General features: G+C 41.1%; 2 protein-coding genes across 3 annotated transcripts; both read left to right on the forward strand.

The window, feature by feature from the left end:
• Positions 1-2,604: 2,604 nt before the first annotated feature.
• On the forward strand, positions 2,605-19,409 carry inpp5jb (inositol polyphosphate-5-phosphatase Jb). Of its 2 annotated transcripts, none has more exons than XM_034871757.1 (13): positions 2,605-3,185; positions 8,152-8,672; positions 9,914-10,021; positions 10,467-10,575; positions 12,709-12,825; positions 13,609-13,784; positions 13,929-14,040; positions 14,501-14,610; positions 14,772-14,979; positions 15,943-16,080; positions 16,229-16,312; positions 16,393-16,497; positions 16,720-19,409. In XM_034871757.1, the coding sequence occupies exons 2-13, from the start codon at positions 8,164-8,166 to the stop codon at positions 17,056-17,058; spliced, it is 2,115 nt and encodes a 704-aa protein (XP_034727648.1). In that variant the 5' UTR covers positions 2,605-3,185; positions 8,152-8,163; the 3' UTR covers positions 17,059-19,409. The 2 variants fall into 2 exon arrangements, with proteins under 2 accessions (XP_034727648.1, XP_034727649.1); XM_034871758.1 differs by lacking the exon at positions 2,605-3,185 and adding an exon at positions 6,951-6,973.
• A 2,290-nt stretch (positions 19,410-21,699) lies between these two features.
• Positions 21,700-26,658, forward strand: mat2ab (methionine adenosyltransferase II, alpha b). Its single transcript, XM_034871764.1, has 9 exons — positions 21,700-21,971; positions 22,696-22,773; positions 22,860-22,982; positions 23,125-23,237; positions 23,353-23,496; positions 23,589-23,807; positions 23,887-24,069; positions 24,176-24,309; positions 24,857-26,658. Exons 1-9 carry the CDS (start codon positions 21,881-21,883, stop codon positions 24,957-24,959), a joined length of 1,188 nt encoding a protein of 395 aa, XP_034727655.1. The 5' UTR covers positions 21,700-21,880; the 3' UTR covers positions 24,960-26,658.
• The last annotated feature ends 950 nt before the right edge of the window (positions 26,659-27,608 follow it).

A 27,608-nucleotide genomic window follows, 5' to 3' on the forward strand; every position in this document is an offset into this window, starting at 1 on the left:
TTTGTATTAATGTGCATAAAGAAGCCAAGAAAAGATGGAAAAATATCCAAAAGGCATCAAATGACAGATTAGACATTCATATAATATGTCACAAAAAGTTTGATTTTATTTCCATCATCATTTACATTTTCAAAATGACAGAAAACAAAAAAATGGCGTCTGCAAAAGTTTTGGCACCCTGCAGAGTTAATACCTTGTAAACCTTCTAGCCTTCTCCTGCTTTGTGAGTGTCAACTATTTTCAGTTTCAGTTTTCTAACTGCTTAGAAAAAGCCATGGAGCTGATTGTTGGAGCGAGGTCAGATGAGTCTGGGCATTTAAAACCTTAAGATTGACATCACCTGGTCTTTTCAGTTGATGGTTGAGAACAATCCATGTCCCTGTCAGGTCTGAGCTTTCCAAAGGGGGCGGTGCATGCTATAAACTCTGCAGGGTGCCCAAACTTTTGCAGATGCCATTTTTTTGTTTTGGTTATTTTGAAAGTATAAATGATGAAAATAAAATCTTACTTTTTGTGACATATTATATGAATATCTAATCTTTCATGTGATGCCTTTTGGAGATGTTTCTATCTTTTCTTGGCTTCTTTATGCACATTAATACACTTTTTTACTTGGGGTGCCCAAACTTTCGAACCCCACTGTAAACACACACACACACACACACACACACACACACACACACACACACACACACATACACACAAACACACACATAGTGGCAGAACACGACTGTTTTCCAATGTCAACGTTTCAGCATAATGCAACACCACAAGCTTTATAAATAAACACAAAATTGAATTAATACCTGTAATTACTTTGCTACAGTTTCAACAAAAATGGGATATATAAGATGGAGGCAGTGTTTCTTGCCACTGAAGTGGAGGGTTTTAAAGCATTTCAGTAAACATTAGATGTGAATTTGGTGTGATGAGTTGCAATAGAACATCAGTGGAACACTGAAGGGACATAATGAGGAAAGCAGCAAAGAGGTCAGCAAACACAGAAGAAAGAAGAAAATAAGATTTAGTATTTAGCTTCTTTCTACTGACAAGGCTCTGGGGAGATAGGTCTGGCAATGCTTACTGTCTATAGTAGCTAAGTGTCTGGCAAAGCCTAATTGACCCAAAAGACTTTTGATGCTATACTTTATGATGTACCAAATATATACGCCATACTTTCCAGGAAATCCCAACAACTTCTAGTATGCCCAGAAATGAGTTGTTTTTTTATGATATAGCAGTTCTGGAAATGCTTTAGTGTATAATCCACATTATATAAGAAAAAAACAAAAACCTATGTAGTATTTTAAGGATATACTATTTGTTTATTTTCCATATTAGGATATAGTAAATATGTGCAGTGAGCGTTCAACAAATGCAGTATTTCTTTTACTTCTGTGACTATCTTTACAACAACTACTGTACTGCACAGCTTTACCTAAAACACACACACACACACACACACACACACACACACACAAAAACACACACACGTTTCTGGAACCTGCTCAGCACTTGAATGAATCTTTCCCTGCACTTAAATCTTAAATTAAAGACAACAGAGGTCCTTCTAAGGACAGACAATCTCATGGGACTCCATGGACTGTCATGTTGTAGCAGGTATAGAGATACTAATATTTGTAGCATATTCACTTTCCATATTAGATTCATGAATTCCTGGAATACAGCTTTAAACTGTTCTCTTGTCATCAGAAAAATTGTTTCACAGATTTTTGAAGGTGTATCGTATAGGCATGAAAGTGCAGGGTACAAGCAACAATGTTCTAAATTACAAACAATGGATTAATACAACATTTTCAACCTAACAGAAAAATGCATAATGGTTATCCCATTACTTTGTAAAGAAAAGTTACAAAGAGTGGCATCTGTGTTATGTTACAAACAATTTAAATTAAAAGAATGGAAATAGAATAAATAAAAGCATAAAATAGCATGAATTAAAAAATGGAAGAAAAAAATGTTATGCTTGTCTTCATCTGATGAGGACAGGGTTAAGTGGAAGCACATGTCAGTCTAAGGTTTTCCTGACAAGTTATGTAAGTAATAGTATTAATAACAGTAAGTTCTGCTAACAAAATACTCAATGACTACAATAACAATACTATAATAAATAATACAATAACTCTAACCTTGACCTTTGACCAAACATGGCGCCCTTGCTCTTTTTCAAACTAATGAAATCTAAGAGAGGCTGCATCAAATATTACATCCACCAACAAAAACACTCAGTTGTGTTTTTTAGACACTGTTGCTGTCTACAAATGGCCAATTAAGAGATGCTGTAGAAGCTGAGGCCATACAACCCTCACTGCAGCTCTGTGAGTATGCAACGAACCTCTCCAAACCAACCACTATGTGGCAGTAGTGTTTTATTATAGACTTTGACTACATAGAACGGCCATTCAAATCCATACTGATTAATAGATAGCCCTACGAGGTAATTTGGCTCGCGACCTAAAACTGACTAACGGTAAGTTGTTGTTGTTGTTGTTGTAGTAGTAGTAGCGAGAAACGTGTACGCTAAGTTCGCAAATGTAAGCCATGTTGCGTACTTGTCATGATATCTCCGTTCTACTTGTTGTAGTTCTGGGAGCTTCCTAGCCGGGCTACTGTAATCATCAACCGAACATCGTTGGCAGGCAGCGGCTGCTCGTTCACGGAAGAGCTCTCTCTCTCTTTCTCTCTCTCTCTCTCTCTCTCCTAGTCTCTCGTGCCGTCCCGGACACGTCTTCCTTCATTTGAAGGGCACGGTGAAGGCACAGGACACACAGGCGTGCGCGTGCTGCTACTGCCTGTTTCTTTAAACGCAGGAGGAGACATTTGTGTTTGTGAGATGTAGCCTGGCTGGCAAGTCTGTCGCCAACATCGCTTTAAACCCACCTGCTCCTCCCCCTGTCAGTCCCCCAAGGAAGGAAGGAAGGAAGGAAGGAAGGAAGGAAGGTAGGAAGGCGGGGATGCCGATAGTTTCATCTGGGAGGCGACTGGAAAGGAAAGTTCACTGTATTTTCGGTTAAAGCTTCACTCCTCCGTCTTCTTCTTCTTCTGATTCCTATTAATTCACATCCTCCGCCGAGGCTACCGAGGCTGGCCGGCTGTTACATCTGTGACGGTTTACTCAGGATCCATCAGCTGTTAAAATCCTCAACACAGAAGAACCAAAACAGGTAAAGGTGATGAGTAATCAGCGAGCTGTTGAGCCTTGAAACCATTCAACCATTCACATGTCTAACAGGAAGCGCCTCTATTAATTACCAGTGATTGTGACAGTTGAAACACCATTGTTGTTTACTTCTGTTTCATTCTAACGTCCCATGTAAAGAAATTCTCGTGCTGTGGATGTGTTGGTCATTCGTACATGTTACAGCTTAGTTGTTTGCAACGTAAAACCATGATAATTAAGATTAGACATATCAAATTGCTCACCTTTTTCAAAGCTAGAGATCATGCAGGTGAATCATGATCAGGTTTTCCTACATTAGTGTACACACAGACTCTGGCACTGACATTTATAACACACACAAACACACACACACACACACACACACACAGACACAGACACTCACAAATGAATGCACATGAGGGCACCCATGGGTCTGAGTGAATTTGATGGCAAAACACTGAATTAAAATGACCTTCATCCTCTATTTCTGCCAGACAAAAACTGGTGTAGAAGCAAGAGTGTAATTAGGCCAGACACTGTAATTGCTACTGCTGTCCTCTTTCAGCCAATATATCAGTAATTTCTGTTTCAGTGTGTGATTATGTACACCTATCAGGGACACTGAAAGTGTGCAATGTAAAACTTGCGCGCTAGTGTAAACAAAACAGATTATAAGCCTGCCATGTATCATATGACACATCCTGACATCCTTCTCTTGGTTGTCAGGAATATTTACATATTTATGTGCAGTCAGAAGCTGTTTCAGGTGACTAAGTCATGTTATACTGTACATTTGTCATTATGCTCTGTTAAAAAGGTGTAAACCATATAAGCTTTACCCTTACTCTGCCATTCTGAATTGCACCAAGCACATTATAGTGCTAGAATATAATGTAATGTGAAGGGAGGGAGGATTTAGCTGCAAGCCTAATAATCTGTAGCAACATTGGATTCCAAAACGCTGCATTTCATCCAAATAGTCCAAATTTACTGATAATCCCTGACTATCACTCCACAACACAGGTCTGGCATTGGGAGACTACAACACTCACCTCAACAGATCATCTCAATAGTTACTGAAGCAGCAGCTACAGTACTGGGAAGCTGCTTTTGAAACTTTTTGTACAGATGTCTTCATTCTTACTTAAATACCATGGGCATGTAGAAAAATGTGGGCAGTGAACAGACTTCTCTATAAAATAGTGTTTTTATTCCATGCACTTGCAGACCTTAGTACACATGCTGTGGGCCTGTTTCACGTTCCAGTCCATGCTGAGTGGATTTATTTCTATCATCCGTAATGAGTTTTTGTCACTGCATTTAATTGCATGGCCAGATTCCTCCACACACAGATTATGTAGGGCTGAATGACAATATGTATCCCAATTAGTTGACATTGTGCGATGTATGCAAATCTATTATTATTGGTGAACCAGATGCTGCTTTTGTGTCTGATAACAACATGGTGACTGTTTTCCTCTACAGAGGAGCTTTAAAGGCAGAGTGAAGCCAAAGTTTCCATTTGGCTGATTTCTATAACTGTTAATTGACCGACTCTGATGTGCAGACATTATACTGCGTGTTGTTAGCACGCGTCTTCAGTGTTAGACTGTAAGCAAGATCATCTTGACATCCTACCGCCTACTGCTGTTTGGGTTGCACCCCATCCTTTCTGGCTCTCTGAGCTTTAGCCCCCTCAGGAGGGCGCATGTAAACACCATGACACATTGGTTATTATCAAATCATTCCACTCTCTCCTTGGTGACCGTGAATGGAATAAGAAGTGGTAATATTGTTTCCGGAAAGACAAATATTTTGCTCTTACTCTGTCATACATGAAGCCAATTAAAACAAATTGTGTTAGAAATGTATATTTTTGCTTGCAGAAAAAAAGGTGTCTCTGCATGTGCTATTTCCACCTTAACCAGTGTCCATATCTCACTTTTATCATTACTTTACCAGCCCCATTAACCCCAGCTATGTTTCATATATGCTTTGCTTTGAACATGCTCTCATTCTCCAGTTTTTTCCCCATGTTCCCAAGCACATTAGCACTGATTATTATCAATGTCCGGTTGTTTTGGCGCTGGCCGCTGGGTCTGTGGCTGTTGACGTCATTGATAGTGACTGTGAGGTGGTTGGCTGAAGGAAACAATATAGAGCGTGTCGCTGGAGGAACACATGTGTCACCTCAGAGTGCAATAACAAAGGAAAGGAATGAAAACTATTTAGGCCAGGAATAGTGTAGGCGCTCAGGTTGAAAATATAGGGATGGGCAAACTAAATTGGTGGGGTGAGTGATTCAATGACCGTGCAGTGATGGTGGGTAAAAAACAGAATCTGGGAGAAGATGGGGAGAGGGAAAGGATTAGATAGATAGGGAGAGAGAGAGAGAGAGAGAGATTACAGCTTGGAAAAATAGACAGTGCCAGAGGGAAGTGTGAGAGGATCAATTTAGAGACATTCTGCAAAGAGACACAGTGTTGTCACAGAATGGGCTGTCTCGCTCCGCTCTCCCTCTCGCTTTCCCTCGGCTCGTTTTGCACCCACCCACTCCCACGTGTGCCCTTCCACCCTCCTCCCCACTCCCCCCACCGAATGCCATACACGGACCATAGGAATACATTACGCCCAGCCAGGCACCAGGTTATTGGTGGACTGAGAGGCGAGCATATTTGTGGGCACATGTGGAGTACAGAGGCAGCCCTCCTCTCTGCACGAAAGTCATGGCCCTCATCTCTTCAAGGTCATGTGAATAATTATAAAAAGGCTCTGTCGTTTCCCCGTCCTCAAGCATATAACCCTGTCTCCCCACTGACCAAACATGAAACAATGTCCCTAATGCACAGGGCATTGTTTCAACCATGTATAGAAAACATTGGGTTAATGTCTGCCATCATTTTGCTGTGCTCCTGATAATGTTAGATTAAGTTTCCTCTCACCCTCAAAGAAGATGTTGACAGTTTTTGGTCCTTTCTCACCTGTTTCACTGCTGCCACTTTTAAGGCTCAGGCGTGTCCACAAGCACAATACAATGTCCCGATCTACTGGATGTGGCTGTTTTTTTGGTTTAAGGGATTTGACATCTGAGCATTTCTTGCTTGCTTTTGTTTTGTCATCTTTGGTGAATTAATGGACTACAGTTCTGAACCTTTCGGACACTGCAAATCTTTGATTTCCCATTAATTGTATGGCCATATTTTTCCATGGGAGTGTTAATTTCTATAAGTGGCCCTGTTTTATAGTCAGTCATGTTGAACATCACCATATTTACTGTTACTAATTACATAGTTATTTATACATTTTTCATCAACTCATTGAAGCAGTTGCCTCTGACGTTAAAATGCTTCACATGTTTAGCATTTAAACCAGACATTTAGAAATCTTTGATAAACTGTGTGCAGTAGCTTAAATTACTATTGTGTCGTATAAATCTGCAAAAGAGAAAAGCAAAGCAGTCATTTATTCACGCAATAATCAAATGCTTTGTAACTTGAATGAATGTGTTTAGATTCATTTTTTAATCCTTTCCTGTACTCCCTGTGTTTGTCTGATCTCTCTGCAGCTCCTCTCTCTGTGTTGTTTATTCTCTGCTGTTGAGTTTTGTGGTTCTGGACGGTGCAGCGGTTCTCCGTGTTAGTGTGTGGCAGGTGCTCTGAGCTGATATGAACTGACTGAGCATCTCCGTGGTTACTGCTGGACTGGCGGGCTGCTTAGGTACAAGTAGAGAGGATGTTAAACTGTGTCCAGGCATTTTTCTTCTCCACATCTTCCTTTCAAAAGCTCCAATAGGTTACAAAAGTAGGAGAAAATGTTTCTAATTGTCTTTTCCTGATCTTTAGCTGTTGCTTTACGTATTTTGGACTTTCAATTTCATCTATCATACATGCAGCTGTATTCTTCTTTTTTCAAGGCCATGAGAAGGCAGGTATTTGAGCAGTCATGTATCGGTGGGAGCCTGACTGACTCACTCAGTTGTCTCGCTGGCTCAGTAGGGTCTCATGACAGCCCTGCACTCATCAGCTGAATAGACTTGTCATTTGTAAAAGAGGCTGCATGTTGTGCTGTTCAGTGTTCCAGTTAAAGAAATCCTCTCTGTACCTTCTTGGCTCCTTTTATATAAAAAAAATATCATTTTCTGTAGTACATTATGTCATCATTTCCTGGCCACAGAGACTTTGATATTGTCCCTTACATACATCGCTCCATATCTATCTGTCTATAAATTACAGGAACGTATGTCTGTCTGTGTGTGTGTGTGTGTGTGTGTGTGTGTGTGTTATTTGCATATCTCTCAAACCGTTAGTCCGATGGATTTCAAACTTGACACGTGTCTTGTTACAAGCACGAGTAAGTGCAGTGCCAAGTAGCACTACTTTGGACTGACTTTGACTTTGAATAAACAAACGTCAATTCCCGAATTTAGGGACGTTTCAGAATCCCACGCATGCAAAGCACAGCCAGACAGAGCGTGATGCCACTTAAAGGCAGGCACAACACGAGATAAGGCCCTCTTTCTCTCTCATACACATAAACACACACACACACACACACACACACACAGTCCAGTTCTGGTAGTTGATTAACGCAGATATGTGCTGATTAACTCTCGTAACGTCTCGTTTGCGACTACATTCTGAACCTGCAACGTTCTCTGTCAGGTAAATCAGTAAGTTAGTAGTAAGGTATACAGCGGAGTTGCATGTTAAGTCGTTTGGGGTCCTTCTGTAAGTCATTTTGAGGTACAATTTGGTTTTGATGAATTCTACAAGCAACAATACCACAGTCAAAGCAATCGGCTCGTTCAAAACAGGCACAATTTCAACGGGCACTGCACTAATGAATCTGATGCTTCACAATAATGTTAACGGAAAGATGTTCTGGATCAATGTGAATTTAAATTCCTATAATGAACAAACATGATGTGCATCTTGCAAGTGAAAACATTCCTATTGTTTTCTTTCTCACAGAAATCTTAAGAGATGGACAGAGATCATCCGAGCCAAAGCCAGACGCAAGACGACAACCCAAATGGAACAGCAGAAGCTTTAACAACAACCTCAGCTCCGGCTTCAGATACAGCGGCTCCGCCCACAGTTTCCACTGCTGGCCAGCCTGCAGGTCCTGCCAGGCCTAGACGGCCCCAGAGAAGTGCCAGAGTAGAGGGCTCGGTTGACATCTCCGAATTTAAAGCTGAACCCAAAGCTGAACCCACTCCAGTGGCTAACCAGGACGAGTGCATTCCTGATGGCTCTGTGGCAAGTCACCCCAAAACCTCTCGCCCTGAAGCAGTCAAACCTTTAGGAGACGGCACTGTGCCCAGACCTAAGGCTGGTCCCAAAGGACCGGGCCACCACCCGGTTAGGGCTGTCTCAGTCCCCCACCCACCTGCTAGCAGGCCTGAGGCTTCTCACCTGAACCCTCATGCACAGAGAGCCTTCTCTGTAGCAGGTACAGCTGACACCCAGACCCAGATTGTGGAAGACTTCAGGCAAGTTCCCTCATTTGTCCCACCATGATTTAGCATGTCTCAACATCGCCTTTATGTTCCAGCTGAGAAAAAAAGCCTGGCACACAGTATTTATTTTTATACACTGACAGTCAACACAAAAAGGCTACATGGCTAGAGTAGTCAGTCTGGGGATTTTTGCAAAATACTGTCATCATAATTATTTAACATTTGTTTCTGTGTCATGAAACATTTACTTCCACTACTTTAATGTATTTTATTCTTTTACAAATTTCGGTGAAGAACCTCTCTGAATAATTTGGTCAGAATACAGTTATTTTATTTGGGAACTACATCCACTTCACTATTAGGTTTGTGTCTTTCTTTCCCTCTGGTTCCTTCTTATCTATGGGTGTGTTTCTAACCACTTCCTGGTCGGATTAGGTTGCTAAATTAATGCGAACATTTTAACAGAAGTGTCGTTGCACAGAAAACTGAAATGATTGAAGTCTGATTTAATGCCGTGTAATGTTAATGGACAAGAAAAATGCAAACCTAAATAACATGTATGCAGTTTTATCATCTAGAGGTGTGGTTGTGTGAAGGGTTTGCTGAAAGTGGATATGTAATGATAACACTGCAAGCATAGTGAGCTCACGGCTTTTTTACAACATTTTGGGAATTTTCTTAGGAGCTGAATCTCAAGCTCCCTGGATATATGTCCTTTATCCTTTGCCACCACCTTTGGCCAGTACACAGAGAAGAGCTGCGTGTTCATTCAGGGTTATTTGGGGAAATTGTTCAATTCCTTCCCTAAAAATACACTGTAGAAACTGCATTAAATATACAGTAGATCCTATACATGTGTAACATTTAGACGGGTCCAGAGTTGGCTTGGCTTTCAGCATCACTGGATTTGAACACAGGACCTCTTGTTTTTGAGTAACTATTAACTACTGAGCTTCCAGACGGCCCGATATATAAAATACAACATACAAGGTGTAAATACCTTCCACAACGTTTGGTTTGCACCAGTGCTGCCTGGCAACAGCCCTAATCAATGGTGTTAATTAATCTAATGGAAACAGTAGCTTCTGGAAATGAACACAGTCACAGTTTCTTTCCTCTGCATATGAATCAGAATGGCTAAATGAATTACATCATAATCATTTTTATTAATACAAGGGTTCTGCTGTGTCACTAAGAGTTTGTAGGTTATGACCCCTAGCTGTGTAGTAGGCAAGAGTTTATATGAGCTATTACATAAGACCCTTTTCCAACAGGCTGCACATCATCACTTGGAACGTTGGTTCGGCCACACCACCTGATGACATCACTTCCTTGCTGGGGCTGAATGTGGGCGATGGAAACACAGACATGTACATTATCGGGTAAGTAATTTGTGGCACATCTAGTTCTTTCACATAAAGGCTGGATTTTCTGGCGCCTGGGTAGCCCACCTGGTAGAGCACAAGCCCATATATAGAGGGTTCCTTGACTCAGCGGCCGTGGGTTCGACTCCGACCTGCTGCCCTTTTCTGTATGTCATTCCCCCCTCTCTCTGGCATTTCATTCCTCCGTCTGTCCTACAAAAATAAGCCGAAATTGCAAAAATAATAATAAATGAATGTACATTTGTCCCACACGGACACCTTAAAACAGTGTCCCTAATATGCATCCAGGATTAGTTCTGTACCACAGCAATAATGTCTCTCTCTTTACGTCTATGATTTTCTTTCATTTATTAATCCTCCCTTACATTATCAAATCTCTCACTCAACAGCTCGTCTTACATCTCTGTCAACTTTTGACCCCTGTGTGTTGTTTTTCTTCAAGGCTGCAGGAAGTGAACTCCATGATTAACAAAAGGCTAAAAGATGTCCTCTTCACAGACCAGTGGAGCGAGGTCTGCATGGAGAGACTCAGCCCCTTCGGTTATGTGCTGGTCAGTAATGGCTTTTATTATCAAAACATATGCACACTCTCATAGTAAAATGCTAAACAGGTTAGATTCATACGCATGACGTGATCGCTGATAAGATCTCTGCTTCTCCGCTACTGTTTGGGCTCATTTTGTTCCCTGAGCAACGGATGTGGTGATAATTCATAACAGGCGTGTAATGTCAGCGTATCTGCTATCTTCCGCTGTCTGCCAAGCTCAAAATGCAAAGTCAAGCTCTCCCTGTTTCTCAATCTCCCTTCTGTGTGCCTTTATGACTGCATGTCTGCACATTTTTCTCTATCTTTCTATTTCACATACCCACTGTGGGAATGTAGTTTACTAAGAAATGCTATAGGTTTCATGGAATACACACCATAAATCCTCCGAACTGTCTTGTGTGTTGGTATCTACCAGGTTTTATGTTTTTAAGGGGCAAATACTACAGCTGTGGTTGGTGTTTGTCTGGCTGCATCTGAAACGACGCCTGGCTCTGTTTGCATGGCGAGCCAGAAAGCGTGAATCAGCTGTCGAGCTGAAAGAGCTAGACAAATGTCTCCCAGGATGCTGTTTTATTTTTGGATCACGTTGTTGTCCGTGCTGATGGGCCTCTGACAGTGAGACTGATGCTGTCCCCCGGCTGTATCAGGGTCTGCTACGTTAGCTTTAACCTTGTTCAAATTATTCCCTTTTTGTGTACTTCATTTGGATATTAATGCTGTAAACAGGTTAAGGGGATGTGTTAACTGGAAGTTGTCTTGAGCAGAAGAAGAAGGATGGTGTCAGTAGGAATTAGTTTAGTTGTGACATGGTGGGCAGACTCGCAGTAATGAGACACCCCATCAGTTCTTTTTCACTCTGAGATAGTGCTCAGCAACGCTCATTCAATCAGGTTCAAACCGTAACTACTTCAGACACAGGAAAGCTTACTGCCCTTCACTGCAGAAACACTGAGCCAACAAAACATTTTTTTCTGGCTATTCACCACACAGTTGCTGATTGTCCCGATCATTTATGTTTCAGTAAGCTACAATTTAAATGCACAAATCAGCAAGGGATGTTTTTTTCTGGCCCTAATCAATAATTGCAACATGGCAACTCTTTTGAATCATTTACCGTGACTTATTGTATGCTTTTCAACCACAGTACATGCAGGCAAAAAAGAGGATTCCATTCTCGCAGACTTTAGACATAGATACACACACTCACGGTATGTGTCCACACACATTGCACAAATAAATTGGGTCTACTTTACGGTTCAGTAGAATCCATTACGCAACAAAGTTTTGTTGCGTAACAAAGACAGTAAATGGCAAAATGCACAAATAGCTGGTTAGTATACAAGCAAGCGGGTCTTATGTCACATGCAAAGATGTGTGCCTCCATCACTAGCCATAGGGCATTTCAGGCGGGTTGTGATCATGCTTCTTCCGTCTGCAGTTGGGGGTTGGGATGTATGGACCACTGGAGAAAGGGAGGGATGGACATAAATATCTGGTGAGGGTCTTGACATAGCATGAAATTACCTCATCTTGTTCCACAATGCACGTGTCATATTTGTTTCCCTCTTGTACATTACATAAATATGTACACCTTTTTTACATAACAGTGGTGAACAAATGTCAAAATCTACATTTCATTATGTAGTAGAACAAGATGCAAGTGCTATTGAGATAATGGTGGAGGGCTTGGTGAAAGGAAAGGTTTGACCATCAAGTGCCTCCGGCATGTACATCATGTTTCCTCTACAAAGTGTTTTTTAGCCACAGGGAGGGTAGACCACAGGCTATGGCCTCCTTAATGTGCAGTGCTTCATGTAAAGTAGTAGGAGAGCTGGACCGCTGGCTCCTGCAGTGCTAAATGGTAATGCAAGGGGGCAGAAAGAGGAGGAGGGAGTAAAAGTGAAGCAGAGCAGCAGAAATGGACACACAGCAAAGCCGAACTCAGCTCAGAGAATTTGTTTATTGAAATATTAGTGGTAAAGATAAAGATATACAGTTACTTTGAACCTTATATCTGCCTCTCTTTTCAGAAATATGCAAAGTGGCTCCTCTTTACTCGCATTGTGTACCTACTTTCCCTATTCATGTTATCATATTTTTGTGCCATGTCTGTCTGTCTCACCTTCCTTTACCTCAGGTGACCTCCCAGCGGATGCAGGGATTGCTACTACTGGTCTTTGCCAAGTACTTCCATCTGCCCTTCCTCCGCGGAGTCCAGACTGAGACCACCCGTACTGGCCTGGGGGGTTACTGGGTGAGACAGCTCCTGACACTCTTCTGTGATCAGCACTGTGATATGGAAATTTCAGCTTAGCTGTACATAGGACAACTTCTCTACAGGAGTGACTACATTTAAACTTGCATTATGTCACTGATACTCTGATAGAGATCTGACGCACATTAACTTTCCACTACAAGCAACACACTTGTACTGCTCGGTTTGTAAACAATCAAGGTTGTTTGTATTTAATCAGCCTTGTTACTTGATATGCTATGATATTTAGAATGATGAGTTTTATGAGAATAAAGACCAGTTCTTTTTTTAAACGTGGAAAAAAGGTCTTTGCTATGTTACTAAAAGACAATGACATGCTCTGAGACAGAAATAAGATCCTGTTCACTATAAAGTTATGTAGCACTTAAGTGACATCCTCCCTGTGTGAAGTCAGACATGCATCACCACATTCTGCAGATTTTACACTGAAACATATTATGTATTTTAGTGGGTCAGAGCAGTGGGAGACCAGCAGGTAGAAATCCAGAGACTCATCCTGTCCCCCAACTGTGCACTTTACTGTTAGCATTAAATATAGATGGTGTTCTTCACTAATGAAGATGAATTAGTAAACTTCCTGTTTGTCTGTGGCACAGACACTTGCACCAATCAATACAGTAGAAACATTGACATACACTGGCTCTAGGCATCGACTATTTAATTTAGCCTTCAGTGAAACGATGAGACAATTAATGCAAAAGCCTTCTTGTCTTCCTCCTCTTTAATATTATTTAACCTCCCCTGCGCTTGTTGGTGTTACAGGGGAATAAAGGTGGTGTAAGCGCCCGCATGTCAGCTTTCGGCCACACCATCTGCTTCCTCAACTGCCACCTGCCGGCTCACATGGAAAACTCAGAGCAGCGCATGGAGGACTTTGAAAGTATCCTGCAGCAGCAGCAGTTTGAGGGCCAGGCTGCCACCGGGGTTCTTGACCATGAGTAAGTATGAACAACCTCTGTACTCTGATATACAGTATCTGTGCTTAACAATCCGAGACTTGTATTCTCCATATTCATGTCTTATGACGGAAATGGTGTCACAATCGGCATTGCAAAAATTCTTACGCCCTTATTTTTTCACAGTGTGGTGTTCTGGTTTGGAGATCTCAATTTCCGCATTGATGACCTAGATATGCAAGTGGTAAAATCAGCCATCGATAACAACAAATTTTCAATGTTGTTGGAAAAGGATCAGGTAAAAATTGGCTCTGATATACTGTATAAAGACTGTGATATTTAACTCTTCTGCATGTACTTTTAATGAAAAGGAACTTGCCCCTTAACTCGTCTGTATTTATAGCACCAGGTTAACTTTTGATTGAGTTTTTAATTTTGAACAAAAATGGTCTTTCTATTGAAATCTAAAGGAAAGTCATTGAGACACCCCAACAAAAAAAACCTGTTGACCCAAAAATCTTAACTTGAGATCAGAATTCATGTGATGACTTGTCATTTCACAAGCTGAAATTACGTTTATGTTACGTTTAATTAAAGTAATTAATTAAATGTAATAAATGTTTTGTTTTTGTCTGGTGGACTGTGTAGGTGATGTCACTAGAGGGCAATAAAGAAAAACACTATCTTCTCACAGGAGCTCAGTGAGTGCCAAACAGAAATCCTCAGTGAGTGATGTCTACTAATTCTCATTGTTACAGCTCAATATGGCCAAAGACAGTGAGACAGTGTTGGAGGGTTTCCAAGAGGGGCCGCTAAAATTCCCTCCCACCTACAAGTTTGATGTTGGAACAGATACATACGACACAAGGTTGGTGATGCCAGGGGTGCTGTTATGAATTCTAGATAACTGACCAGATATCACAGAGCCTAGCTTAGTAATACGTACATTCTCCTCTCTGAAAAGTCCTCACTAACTAATCTCTCCATTTACTGTTTTTAAACAAGTCTCTCTTTCTGTCGTTCACCAAGTGGGAAGAAGCGTAAACCAGCTTGGACCGACCGGATCCTGTGGCGCCTGAGAGCCACTGCTACAGCCGGCGCTGCCGCCAGCGCAGGGAAGCGGGGCTCCATTTCAGGGCTGACCAGCGGGACCAAAGTGACACAGCACTACTACCGAAGTCACATGGAATACACCGTCAGTGACCACAAACCAGTCTCCTCCATCTTCACCCTGCAGGTTTGAAATCCTCTCATACTGGTGCTAATACTATAATGACCTATTTAGTTTCAGTACCAACACCAAAACAATACTATTTTTAACACCTTAGTTTGAGAATTAAACAACAATGTTAATGTGTGGGCAGTGGCAGTAGCTCAGTCTGTAGGGAGTTGGGTTGAGAACCGGAGGGTCGCCCATTCAAGTCCCCATGCGGACCAAAGTACAGAGTGTGGATTGGTGGCTGGAGAGATGACACTTCACCTCCTGGGCACTGCTAGGTGCTCTTGAGCAAGGCACCGTACCCCCCCAACCTCTTAGGGTGCTGGTCCAGCTGGCGGCCCCCTCACTCTGATATCTCTCCATTTGTGCATGAATAGGTCTTGAGAATGTGTGTTTGTGTATTTGAGGCCTGTGTGTGATTACTAATAAAGTGTACAGAGAGTGTAAATTGTAATTTCCCCACTGGGGTTCAATAAATGGTATAAATTATTATAAAGTCAAACTCCTGTACAAGAACATTGGCAAACTAAATAACAGTTTTAAACTTCTCATTTTAAATCAGGAAACTGTTCAAATTGGACCTAAGAACATGACCATACATTTGATGCCAACTTTGAATACTTAAGTTTTTGATAATTGATCCCGTTGACACATTTCGTTCTGAGGTTTGATACTCTGTCCTCATTATCATTTAAGTTTATCTTAAAAACTTTACAATGGAGCGCCTGGTTAGCTCAGTTGGTAGAGTGTGCGCCCGTGTAGAGAGGTTTACTCCTCAACATAGCGGCCACGGGTTTGATTCTGACCTGTGGCCCTTTGCTTTATGTCATTACTCCTCTCTCTCCGCCTTTCATGTCCCGAGCTGTCCAATAAAAATAAAGGATTAAAATGACCCAAAGAAATCTTAAGAAAAAAAAAAAAAAAAGAAACTTTACAGTCACTTTACACAATATAAATGTTTATGGTAAATGTTCTTTGTAGTTCCCATACAAGGTGGATATTCCCCTGGTCACAATCATGGTGGAGGATGAGTGGAATAGTATTGCTGATGCCACAGCAAAATTCAAACTGGTGCCCAGCTACCCCCGCAGCTCCTGGGACTGGATCGGACTGTACAAGGTAACTAGTCTTACATCTACTGGCTGAACAACATTATGGCTGACGAGTCAACGTCAGCAAATCATAAGGAAGGAGTAGTACAACACACGTTTCTGTGCATCATTTTAATCATGTTGTTACTGTTAATGATTGTTCTGCCCATCCCCAGGTGGGTTTCAAGCACCATAAGGACTATGTGGGATACGTGTGGGCCAAGCAAGAGGAAGGGGATTTTAATCGACAAGAACAGCAGGTAATCTGGTTCCGTGCTGGATTCCCTTCAGGGATCATTTTGTTTCACATTTAATAGATGTCTGACTAACTGTATTCCAGGTAACCTTTACCGAGGAGGAATTGCCCAAAGGCTCAGGGGACTTTATCTTGGGTTACTATAGCAACAACATGAGCACCATTGTGGGTGTAACAGAGCCATTTCAGGTAATCATGGCACTCTGGCACTGCTTTCTTGAGGTTAAAACAATCAAATGCATTAGCACTATGAAAGGGACATTGCATACTGTATGTTATACTAATGCTGCTGGTGTTCCGCTCTGCATCTTAACAATTCAATTACCTTTTTCATTATTTAGCTGCTTTTTCTACATAATCTATCTCTTATGTCCCCCTCTTGTCCTTGTTTTTTATTTGATCTTTCTTCAGATCCAGCTTCCCACTTCAGGTCTTGACACCAGTTCTTCAGACAGCTCTGACTTCAGCTCAGAGGATGACAGCACCGTTGTCCTCATGAAGACGAGGTCCCGCAGTCCCAGTCCACGCAAGGCCAAGCATCGCAGCCATCGCAGCCACAGCCACAGTCACAGTCGCAGCCGCTCTGGCAGCCCTGCACAGGCCAAAATGAAAATGCCTAATGTCACTGGTTATCCCTCCAGCACCACCACAGCTGAGAGTGAGTCCACAAGACGTCCAACAGAGGGCAGCAGCAGCCAGGTGTCTGCTACTGTGGTGGAAGAAAAAGACACCGTGGGTTCAGGGGTGTGATACACAACCTAGTCCTGCTGTTGTCACAGGTCACTTAGCCAACTGGTGTGTCTTTTTATTAAATACATCCACTACACTGTATTTTTTTGAATGAAAATATACAGTTTCTGATGCCATCCTTTTTCAGGAACAGCCATCTGGTTTGTCCAGAAGGCTTACTTTGCCTTGAGTTGTTCTATTAAGCTGTGCACATATTTTTTTATTTGTAAACCTTTCACTCTGTCCTGTGTTTCTTCTACCTTTGTCCGTTCTCAGGTGTGGACAGTACAGGGAGCTGACACCTTGCATTAGGTAATACTCGCGGATGTTATGGTCATGTAAAGTATAAGAGTGGTTACTTATTGCTTTTTAGAAACAATCTTCCCCATGATTAGAAACTCTGCACTGATTTACTTAGCAGTCAAGTCACCTTACTGCATACGCACAAAATTAAACGCTTTTGAGACAAGGAGTATGACGTACTGGACACAGACAATGCTCACAAATCGCCTAGTTTGCTTTAATTGTGGAACATGTATCTATTGTATAACAAATCTGCTCAGACCAATGGGACCATGTAGACATAGTGAAAAAAGCATTTTATTGCAAAACATCTCACACATGCATCACCAGCTCTATCAACAATCACTAACATTTTTAGATTCTGCAAAAAGAGATATGCACTTTGACTTGGCGGTACGAGTCTACTCTTGTGGACATTCCATGCTAAAGAAATTCAGCATTACATAGCAACATGATGCAAGGAACGTTTCACAAGATCCCTTCAGGGTGCATGGAAAAAATGTGGGTGGGGCCTGGGGTTCAGAGGGGTCAGCTACCCGCCATGGCAGCATCACAGCACATGTCGGCTTAGAAAGTGAATGTGAGCATAAAGGGCTTTTTAAATCGGCCATCAAATTAGTGAAGTGGGATGTGATGGGTGTGGGAGGCTAGCCGTCAGCTATCTGCATGGTTGTCTAGGCAGAACTACAGTAGTTGATTGATTGTTGGCCTCTAACTCTGTACTTCAGTTATAACTACAGCAATATCTGACCCAGGAAACATACACAGTATATTGCTTGGACTCATTCCTCTATATGAGTTAAAGCGCCTTATATAAGTTTTTCTTTTCACAGCAGCAAAGTTACTTCTTGAATAATACACCCAAAAAAATCACATATTTGTTAATGCATTGTAATTAGTATGATACAAATCTTACATGCACTATTTTGAAATATCACAATGCTAATGTGATATTTCCAATAAATGAAATTGTCCTATCTAATGCTTTTATTTTTTGTAGGAAATGTAGCCTTCTTTCAGTGCACTGTTCCTGTGTTTGTTTTTGCATTTTCTTTTGCTCTGATCCTCCCGTACTGATCCTGGTGGTTAGCCGACAGTGACAATAGTCACAATAATCGTGTTGCATTGTTACCGTGTGACCTCTGATGCACAATCTTAGACACTTGTACTTTTGGGCTGTTAGCGTAGGACAGTATACTGTTGTAGCTGTGACTGTGTGTGTGTGTGTGTGTGTGTGTGTGTGTGCGTGTGTGTGCGTGTGGCAGTGATGGGGGTGTGACTGTTTGCATGGTTTTCTGCTGGACATACTGTACATTCCGGTACTGTGACTTTTTGTGCCGTAAAGTGCTGTTTTTGACTCCTCTTTGTTATAATTGTGGCTGTGAAAATTGTTAGAAAAACTTGGTAAGGACAGTATAAAAATTTAACCTCAGTGTAAGTGTTAGATGAAGAACATGCAGAGCAGTTATGCTTATGCAGTAAACTGAAATTGTTTGAATAATTTCATAGTGCATTCATGTATTTTTATTGTTGTTGAAACTGAAAAATCTAATGGACCTTTGTTTAGAGTAACTTGTTTAAAAAAGATAACATTGTATGACTGTGTCCTATTTTCAGTAATTTAAGTAAGTATGGTCAGTTCTGCAGTCATGACCAGTGTCTATCTCATGTGAAATGTTAATGGAAAAAATGCTGTCTACAGAATGTTATTGTTTTATAATGAAGTGGCTAAAATAGAAATATGTATGTGAAAAACAAATATTAAGTATGGTAGAAAACAAAATAGGAGACAATCTATGCCACAAAGATTATTTTACTTAAATTATGTATTTATTTTCTTATTTAACTGTTAAATGAGCCTGAATTCTGCTGGCCAGTGAGGGAGCATTATTTCAACGGATATTACAGAATATTGATGATTATTTTCATGCTCTATAAGCAACTATAAAGATGGTCTAATTTCTCCAGTTTGCCATTTTAGTAAATCCAGATGAAATGTTGCTTTTATTGTCTGAGGTGTAGATTGTTTAGTCTACCAGTCGTTGTATAATTGTGAATGAAATAAAAAAAATTTAAATAGCAAGCCTGTGAAATACTAATTGATGGAATATGAAAATTGTTTATCTGTGTTTATCTAATTTTTTTTAGGGGGTTGTTGGTTTGTTCTTTAACTTAAAAACTAGTGAAACACTAACCAAAGAACAAAGAATATACCCCCTTTCAAATGTTGCTATCTGTGTGTTTCCTGCTTAAAAAATGGGTAATGACATTAGCTATGAATGAGTGAACACATGATATAAGTACATCAAAACAAATGTAAGTACATAACATTCATACAACATAACAAATATAAAACAATACATCAGACAACAGACAAAAAACGCCTAGTCCAGATCATAAGTGTGTGTGTGTGTGTGTGTGTGTCTACAAAGGTTGTTAATGCAACAACCGTACAGCACATGCATTATCTTCAATCATGTAAAATCATCTTTGCACAACCATTCAGCTCTTTGTGAGTTATAACTTGTACCTGCTATTTTAGACTTCCTGAATAAATGAGCATGACAACAGACACACCAACGCATCCTGCAAAAGGCAACAGCAGGTGCATCTTGCATCATGCTTTTGTCTTCTGAAAAGTGTCCACCATGCAAATTCATGGTGACAAATGAATGTACCAATCTGATGCAACACTGGCCAGGGATTGGGATGCTCGTTTTAGTAACAACAAACACCAAAATCACATATTTAACTGACAAAAAGGATGCAAGCTGACCATACTAATGACCCTGTAATGTCACAAGCAACCTTTGATTTTTTTTGTTGCATATTATGACTTCCGATATGAGCCACTGTGTGTGAATTAACCATTATCAGTATGTGCCACACTATAAGTTACCGATGCTGCCTTTATTCTTGATCTCGCATTATGATAATAAAAATTACCCAACACTACTGTTAGAGTAATCTTTACACCTTAACACTGATGGACTATTGACTTCCAGTTGAGCACCTAGAACATGTTATATCTCCTCACTGTAGGTCACATATAACAGGTCTCCTTGCTTTATGACGTAACACAGGGCTTTCAGAAATGCTTTGTCACTGTGATGAAACATGTTTAACATTTAAAGATGCCTTCAAAATGGGATGATTAATAGTTGCAGGTAATCAGCTAGTCATAATGAGTCATGAACTCTGAAACCACAATATCCCAATTTTGAAATCAGATTCTGGATGAATCTATCTTTTCTAACTAAAACAGGCACTGGAACTGAAATTAGAGCTACTCCTCAAATGAATAAAATGCTGCTCTGAAGTTTAAACTCATGGTAAACCAGGCCTTGTGGCGACAATAAAAACCCTCTGTTGCCTTCACAGGTACATAATGTTCACAATCAGAGCTTTTGATTATATTAAACATCAGTGCCTGAAGGATATGAGGAATATGGATTTGGATTTAATCAAGTTATGTTGAGATACAATATCCCAGTCTCTGCTCTCCACTGTCCAGTTTTTGCTTCGTGGCAATGTACTTCCAGGTTATTTCACCAGGGATGTTCTGATGTTCTTGTGATAGCTAATATGAATGCAATTTATCAGAGTGATTAAAGCAGTGTTGGTCTAAACTAAACTCTAATAATGGTTTCTGGGAAACATGTATTTGTTGTGTGGTACACTTCTGGTACACGCACAAACGCACACACACAAAACATCTACTTTTATAAGGGTTTTTAGTCTCTATTGTCTAACTTATTGATTAAATATATGTTTTTAAACTGATCATAATATTGTTAAAACACAACTGCCACTGTAACAAACCGATTGGGCCACATGCTCATATTTGGAATTATTCTATCCAGATTGACGGATTGGAAATATTCTTATGTTTTTGTTTTGTAAATTTGGGTAATGGTTAAGATAAGGCACTTAGCCCTGATGGTATCAAGGAAAAGGAATGAAGAATTACAAGAATTATGTGTGTGTGTGTGTGTGTGTGGGGGGGGGGGTACCGGTGTTCTGATTGAAAACCGGTATGGTTTCTACCTTGTACATGTCATTTAAAATAAAAACCCAAAACAAGGTGCAACTAACTATTATTACATCCTAATTATTTTCACAAAAACGCACGAGCGCGCACGCAGACAGACACAGACACACACACACAGACACACGATGCGCAAACGTAACTGGTAAAAGGTTCTGACTGTGCAAGGCTTTCGTGTCACTGTAACATTTTGATAGCGTGTTACCGCTGTGTGTTCTCCACTTCATCCGGTTATCAATGCTTGCTAAGACCCCTCTGATAGGCTCGATGGTAAGGTCCACCTCCGCGTGACGTCAAAGCGTCTGACTTCATAGGATAAATACTGAAGCTCTGCGCCATGAGGCTCATCTTGAGGATCAATACACCGACTTAGCAGGACTGTCCTTTGGGAAAAAAGGGAAAACGCCGAGACACCGCTAGGCTAAGAAACATAAGTTAGCTTTATATTAGCACTGTAACAGTTTAACTTACTAGCAACAGCCGTTAAAAACAATGAACGGACAAATTAATGGGTTTCATAACTCCCTCATTGACGAGGACTGCTTCTTGTTCACCTCGGAGTCGGTCGGGGAAGGACATCCCGGTAAGACCCTACACACTTGTTCTTTGAGTCTGTCCGATGAAACGAACAAAAAACTACATCATACGTAACGCCCAACGTAACGTTACTGTACATTTTCACTTTGAATTTAATTTGAAATTTGAAAATTGAATGGTATCGTTAAATTTTTAACGTTACGGCCTTTCCCGCTACGTCACTGTAACGTTAGGGCCGGTGTCTAGATTACGCGCTACTTAGCTAGCTAAATTAATCTTTGTTAAATAAATAATGCCTTCGCGTATCTAGTTTCTTGACCGCGAACATCCTAGTATTCCTTCCGTACAATCGCTGTAAAGTTAGCTACGTTACTTGAATGCTCTGTCCATATTAATAGTATTTAAATGGTAAACGTTTTCCTGAATGTACCAAATAGTTCGTGGCTAGTCATGAAGCACAATGACTGCCAGCGTTACCTTTTGACCTGAACAGCAGCGTGGGGCAGTGGGTGTTTTTACGAACCACGTTTTTATTGTCGGCAGAAAAAATTGGTTCAATGTTTAGAAGAATCACGCTTTCCTTCTGGTCACCAGTTAGCTGCGCGAGCTCCCTTCAGCACCACATGTGCACATGCTGAAATGGCGACTGTTGAGAGGGCCCGAGCCACTCCCACTGAGCACATGACTGCTCAGTGGCGCTAATGCAATAGACCGGTTTTGGTGCAGTCCATCGTTGTTGCCGGTGTTTAGGTAATTTGTTTCTTTTTCAGACAAGATCTGTGATCAGATCAGTGATGCAGTTCTAGATGCCCATCTCAAGCAGGATCCTGATGCCAAAGTTGCATGTGGTAAGTATAACTTGGTATCTTTGTTGGATCAAATCTGATATTTACATTGACACCGAAATATTGACTTTACTCCTTACCTGGTGCAGAGACCGTTGCCAAGACTGGGATGATCCTGTTGGCTGGTGAAGTGACATCACGTGCTGCAGTGGACTACCAGAAAGTTGTTCGTGACACAATCCGCCAAATTGGATATGATGACTCCTCCAAAGGTGTGGCATATTGTATTCCTGGTTTCTATTTTTAATTGTACTGTCTGTTGTAACTCTAATTATGATCTGATGCTATGAATGGGAAAATAATTGTTCTATTCAGAATTGTGTCCTAATCTGCTGCTGTCTGTCACCTGCCTAGGCTTTGACTATAAGACCTGTAATGTGCTTGTGGCCTTGGAGCAGCAGTCTCCTGACATTGCTCAGGGTGTTCATATTGATCGCAATGAGGAGGACATAGGAGCAGGGGACCAGGTCAGTAGTGACTATCCACATTTTGGTCCATGTGTGTCCTGAAGTTGATTGCTATTCTTTAATCGTTCTTAAATGAGGTGTGCTTTTTAGACATTATGTTTTTCTTGCTTTACAGGGATTGATGTTTGGATATGCCACTGATGAGACAGAGGAGAGCATGCCTCTCACAATTGTCCTTGCCCACAAACTGAACGCTAAGATGGCTGAGTTGCGTCGCAATGGTACCCTTCCATGGCTCCGGCCAGACTCAAAGACACAGGTAAAGCTGTTTTACGTGCTGTAATTAACTACTATAATTATCTCATGTTGTGAGCGATTTCATAAGTGATTTATATTTGCACCCTTTCGCAGGTCACTGTCCAATACCGACAGGACCGTGGTGCCATGCTTCCAGTGCGTGTGCACACAGTTGTTGTCTCTGTTCAGCATGATGAGGATATTTGTCTGGAGGAGATGAGGGACACCCTTAAGGAGAAGGTTGTCAAGGCTGTTGTTCCATGCATCTATTTGGATGACGACACCATTTACCATCTGCAGCCCAGCGGGCGATTTGTTATCGGAGGCCCACAGGTAAATGTCAGAGATGTGGCTTTCAGTAAATGACAGCCTGTGAGTTACTTACCTGTGTAACACCTGTTCTTCACAACAGGGTGATGCTGGCCTGACTGGGCGCAAAATCATTGTTGACACTTATGGAGGCTGGGGAGCCCACGGTGGTGGTGCCTTCTCTGGAAAGGATTACACCAAGGTGGACCGCTCTGCTGCTTATGCTGCACGCTGGGTGGCCAAGTCTCTGGTAAAGGCTGAGCTCTGCAGGAGGGTGTTGGTCCAGGTGAGTGGAAGAACCCACTGCTCCTCATTTTAGAAAGAGGGGCTGCAAGAGGTTCCCACCTGAAGTTTTTATGTTTGATATAATACATGCACGTGTGTTGTATTAGGTTTCCTATGCCATTGGAGTTGCCCATCCCCTTTCCATTTCTATCTTCCACTATGGGACCTCCCACAAGAGTGAGAGGGAGCTGCTTGATATTGTGAAGAGGAACTTTGATCTCCGTCCTGGAGTCATTGTCAGGTAATGTAGAACATCTAAAGCTGCCTGTTACTCAGTAAAACAGCTGATCCTTTTGCTGTGCCTTCATTTTTAAAGAGTGTTGCACTGCCCAGAATTTAGGGTTAAGTTAATGTATTGTGAAACTCTGCTGAAACGATCCTTTTGATGCAGATTTCACTTAGTTTGGCTTCTGTGACTAAAAGCTTTCCTATCGCCTTAGCTCTTTCTACAAAATTATATGGCAGTCGAAGGTTCCACATGTGGCCATTAGTGGGAGCAGAGGTCTCATTTATGCCCTGTAGCTCATAGTTAAATTAGCGGCCTTGAGTGTGGTTTCCAGCTGCAGTTATTACACTGCAAAGGGAAGAGTTTGGTTGTCAGGGTAAGTGTCAAAGCTTCATGTTACCCTCCTAACAAGCTGGTCTAACGAACCTCTGATTTTGGTTTTTGGTGTGTATATCTTAATTGCACTCACACGGCTAATGTGAGTGTTATTTTTGTATGATTGTGTGCATTTGAGATTGGTCTGTGTGTGACTGCTGCTAAATATGTTGATTATGTATTCCAGGGAGCTGGATCTGAAGAAGCCCTTGTATCAGAGGACGGCAGCCTATGGCCACTTTGGCCGAGACTCCTTCCCATGGGAGGTGCCCAAAAAACTTAAATACTAAACATGTTAAGCTTTTCCCCCCAGGCCTGTTGGTGTATACTACAGAGAAGCCTCCAAGGTTCCGGGGGTGAAATGCCCTTGTCTCTCCTAGTTATGGCATCATTTAACACATGACACCCTTCCTCACTTAAACTCTCCTTTTGTCTTCTTGCTGTTTTCTGCTGGTTGCAGTATCATACTGGGTCATAGGAAGCATGCCTCACTAACTTGATGGTTAAAGAATTGGATTGGTTCCATGAACTCATGCTCCGTAGTACTTTATGTTCTCTCACGGCTTGAGGTTCACCTGTTGTTGCATCTTCTTCTTGTGATAGACCCTGAATAGCTGTGTTCAGTTGTTCACCTTTTGGCATTCCACACATCAATATCATCAGTCTTCAGTGTCATGGCGGTAGCATATTAGGCTATATGCAATACTTGTTATTTCACCGGGGCTGCTGATGTATGAGTCTGCATGACATCTAAATTTAAGTCCATTTGGAAGCAAAATGTGATAGCCGGATGGTCCTTTTATTTTTTTCGTACACCTTCCCAAACAGGTGTAGTGTCTTTCTAAACATTCCTCCTTTTCAGCCTGTACCAATTGTTCTTTGACCCAGTGTTCTTTATCCTTTGTTTGCTTTGTTCCCTCGTCTTTGTGGAGGATGCTAGAATCGCACATTTAAAATGTAAGGGTTGTTGCTATTTTCAAAAGGCTATGCATTGCAGGTTAATGGGCAAGCCAAATTTTAATTAAAGCTTTCAAATGAGCATAAAACCTCAGACGCCCCTACAGACCTTTGCTGTTTTCTGACGTAATACAGAAAAGTCAGAAGCTGCTATGTCACTGCTCTGGTCTGCAGAGGTTTTGGTTATACTTGATCGTAATGGTGAAAATTGGATTGTTTTATGCATTGACATTCAATTTTAAATAAGTCCTTTTTTAAAACTGTAGTTTGACTTGGGTTTTTTATGGTTTGAAGTGACTAAAGGTCCTTTTACTTCTTAAGTGTATTGATGGCAGGTGTAGCTACAGAGAAACCTGATCCCCGTCTTTATTCTTAAAGGAGTATTCTTTGCCACTGAGTCTTATTGGCTTCAGGTCGAACCTTAACACTATTTATTTGTTCTCTGTAACTCGGCGTGGATACAGAGAAGCCGGGTTTTCAGAAGGCAGCTTTAAACACACTTGGCTATTGAATCTTGAATTCCTTTGGACTTGACCATTTTCAGTGTTTGGCTTGAGGCTCCAGAGTGTTGTACAGAAAAGCTTTGGTCCGCCTCAACAAGAACGTGTCAATGGCTACTGTTGACTATTTTGCAACCTTTTTTTATTTATTTTGACTGTAGCTCAAAGTGGGTTGGTTTTGAAATCCCATTAAAATGCCTGGTGCAATTCTTTAGCTCTTACCTATCCTTGATGGAATGGCAACATTTGGTTGGTGTAGTACAGAGAAACCAGCCTTGTTTACACGGCCATTTCATGTGTGGGATAGGTTTTTGGTTTTGTTCCCTTTCACCACTCGAAGGTCATCTCATTGGCTACAGTAAGTGTAAGAGTGCCTTTTCTATTTCCTCTACTCCCCCATTTGCTTTTCTCCCCTCCTACCAACATGTGCTCAACTTCCAGAGGAGCAAACGGCTCATACTGTATTGTGCTTCATGTCTAGACTGGGTAGTTTCTTTATGCTCTGTAATTAAAAACTACTCTTCTAAAGTGTCTGTGTCATTGTATTTATTTATGTTGATTAACGAAAAGACTTGCGTTTTTTTTTTTTTTTTTTTTTTTTTAATTCTACCCTCTTGTCTTCTAACCCGTAATGCTTACATATTGCCTTTTTCATGGGGTTATGCAGAGTTTTATTTGAAAGAAATAAAGATCAAGGGAAATTTGGACACAAAATGATCTATACCAAACCATAAAGATGTAGGCATGTACTGTGTTATGCTCATTGATGTACATTCAGAAAATCTGTTCTAAAAATAGAAACTCGTTACAGTGAGTATGTAGGGTTTTCATACTGACAACTGTCCCATCCTCGTTAGTTTTAGCAGCAGGTGTTAATATTATTGCCAACACCTGTGCTTATCTGATAAGTTAGACTGGTTACAAAGCCTCTTCTCTTCTGCGTGGGGAACATGTTGCTGATATTGAAATTGCAATACCAACATTGAAAGGTATTTATGCATATCAAGAGCTTTTAAGCAATAAGGCTCCCCTTGTATTTCTAGTCATTGTTGGAAATGTTCTACTTCCTGTTGGTTACCTGCTCGGAGAGAGATGTGATTGCTGCCGTACTGTACAGTTCAGTTTCCCCGTTGTATGAGGTTTTAGATTGTCTAAAGTAGCTGATTATCACATGAAAATAAGTGATTTTATTGGCAAAGCGGTATGGCAGCACATCTTAATGACTTTAGGGCACATTTAAAACCTTTCCATACTCTTCATAGTTTAATGTACATGTCATTTAGCTATTGCTTTTATCCAAGGTAACATACAGTTGCTATGTAATATGTAGTTGATTTTAAAATGTAATTGGGAATAATTTAACTCCAGGATGCTATACACAATATTACCTAATAAGATGAAACAGGAAAATCCCCATTCACAGGTCACCATTGTTGGCGGTCATTAAAAGGTCATTCCTCCCCACCACCACACACACTTTTG

Source organism: Etheostoma cragini, chromosome 5 (genome assembly GCF_013103735.1).
Source record: "Etheostoma cragini isolate CJK2018 chromosome 5, CSU_Ecrag_1.0, whole genome shotgun sequence".
NCBI lineage: Eukaryota > Metazoa > Chordata > Actinopteri > Perciformes > Percidae > Etheostoma > Etheostoma cragini.

What these genes read in the sequence shown, in the direction of transcription:
- inpp5jb (XM_034871757.1), top strand. Translation starts at nt 8,164, where the DNA reads ATGGACAGAGATCATCCGAGCCAAAGCCAGACGCAAGACGACAACCCA. An exon ending in ACCGGGGTTCTTGACCATGA is followed by an intron (nt 13,785 to 13,928) that starts GTAAGTATGAAC and finishes ATTTTTTCACAG; the next exon opens with TGTGGTGTTCTGGTTTGGAG. An exon ending in ACTGGATCGGACTGTACAAG is followed by an intron (nt 16,081 to 16,228) that starts GTAACTAGTCTT and finishes GCCCATCCCCAG; the next exon opens with GTGGGTTTCAAGCACCATAA.
- mat2ab (XM_034871764.1), top strand. Translation starts at nt 21,881, where the DNA reads ATGAACGGACAAATTAATGGGTTTCATAACTCCCTCATTGACGAGGAC. An exon ending in ACATAGGAGCAGGGGACCAG is followed by an intron (nt 23,238 to 23,352) that starts GTCAGTAGTGAC and finishes CTTGCTTTACAG; the next exon opens with GGATTGATGTTTGGATATGC. An exon ending in TTGTTATCGGAGGCCCACAG is followed by an intron (nt 23,808 to 23,886) that starts GTAAATGTCAGA and finishes TCTTCACAACAG; the next exon opens with GGTGATGCTGGCCTGACTGG.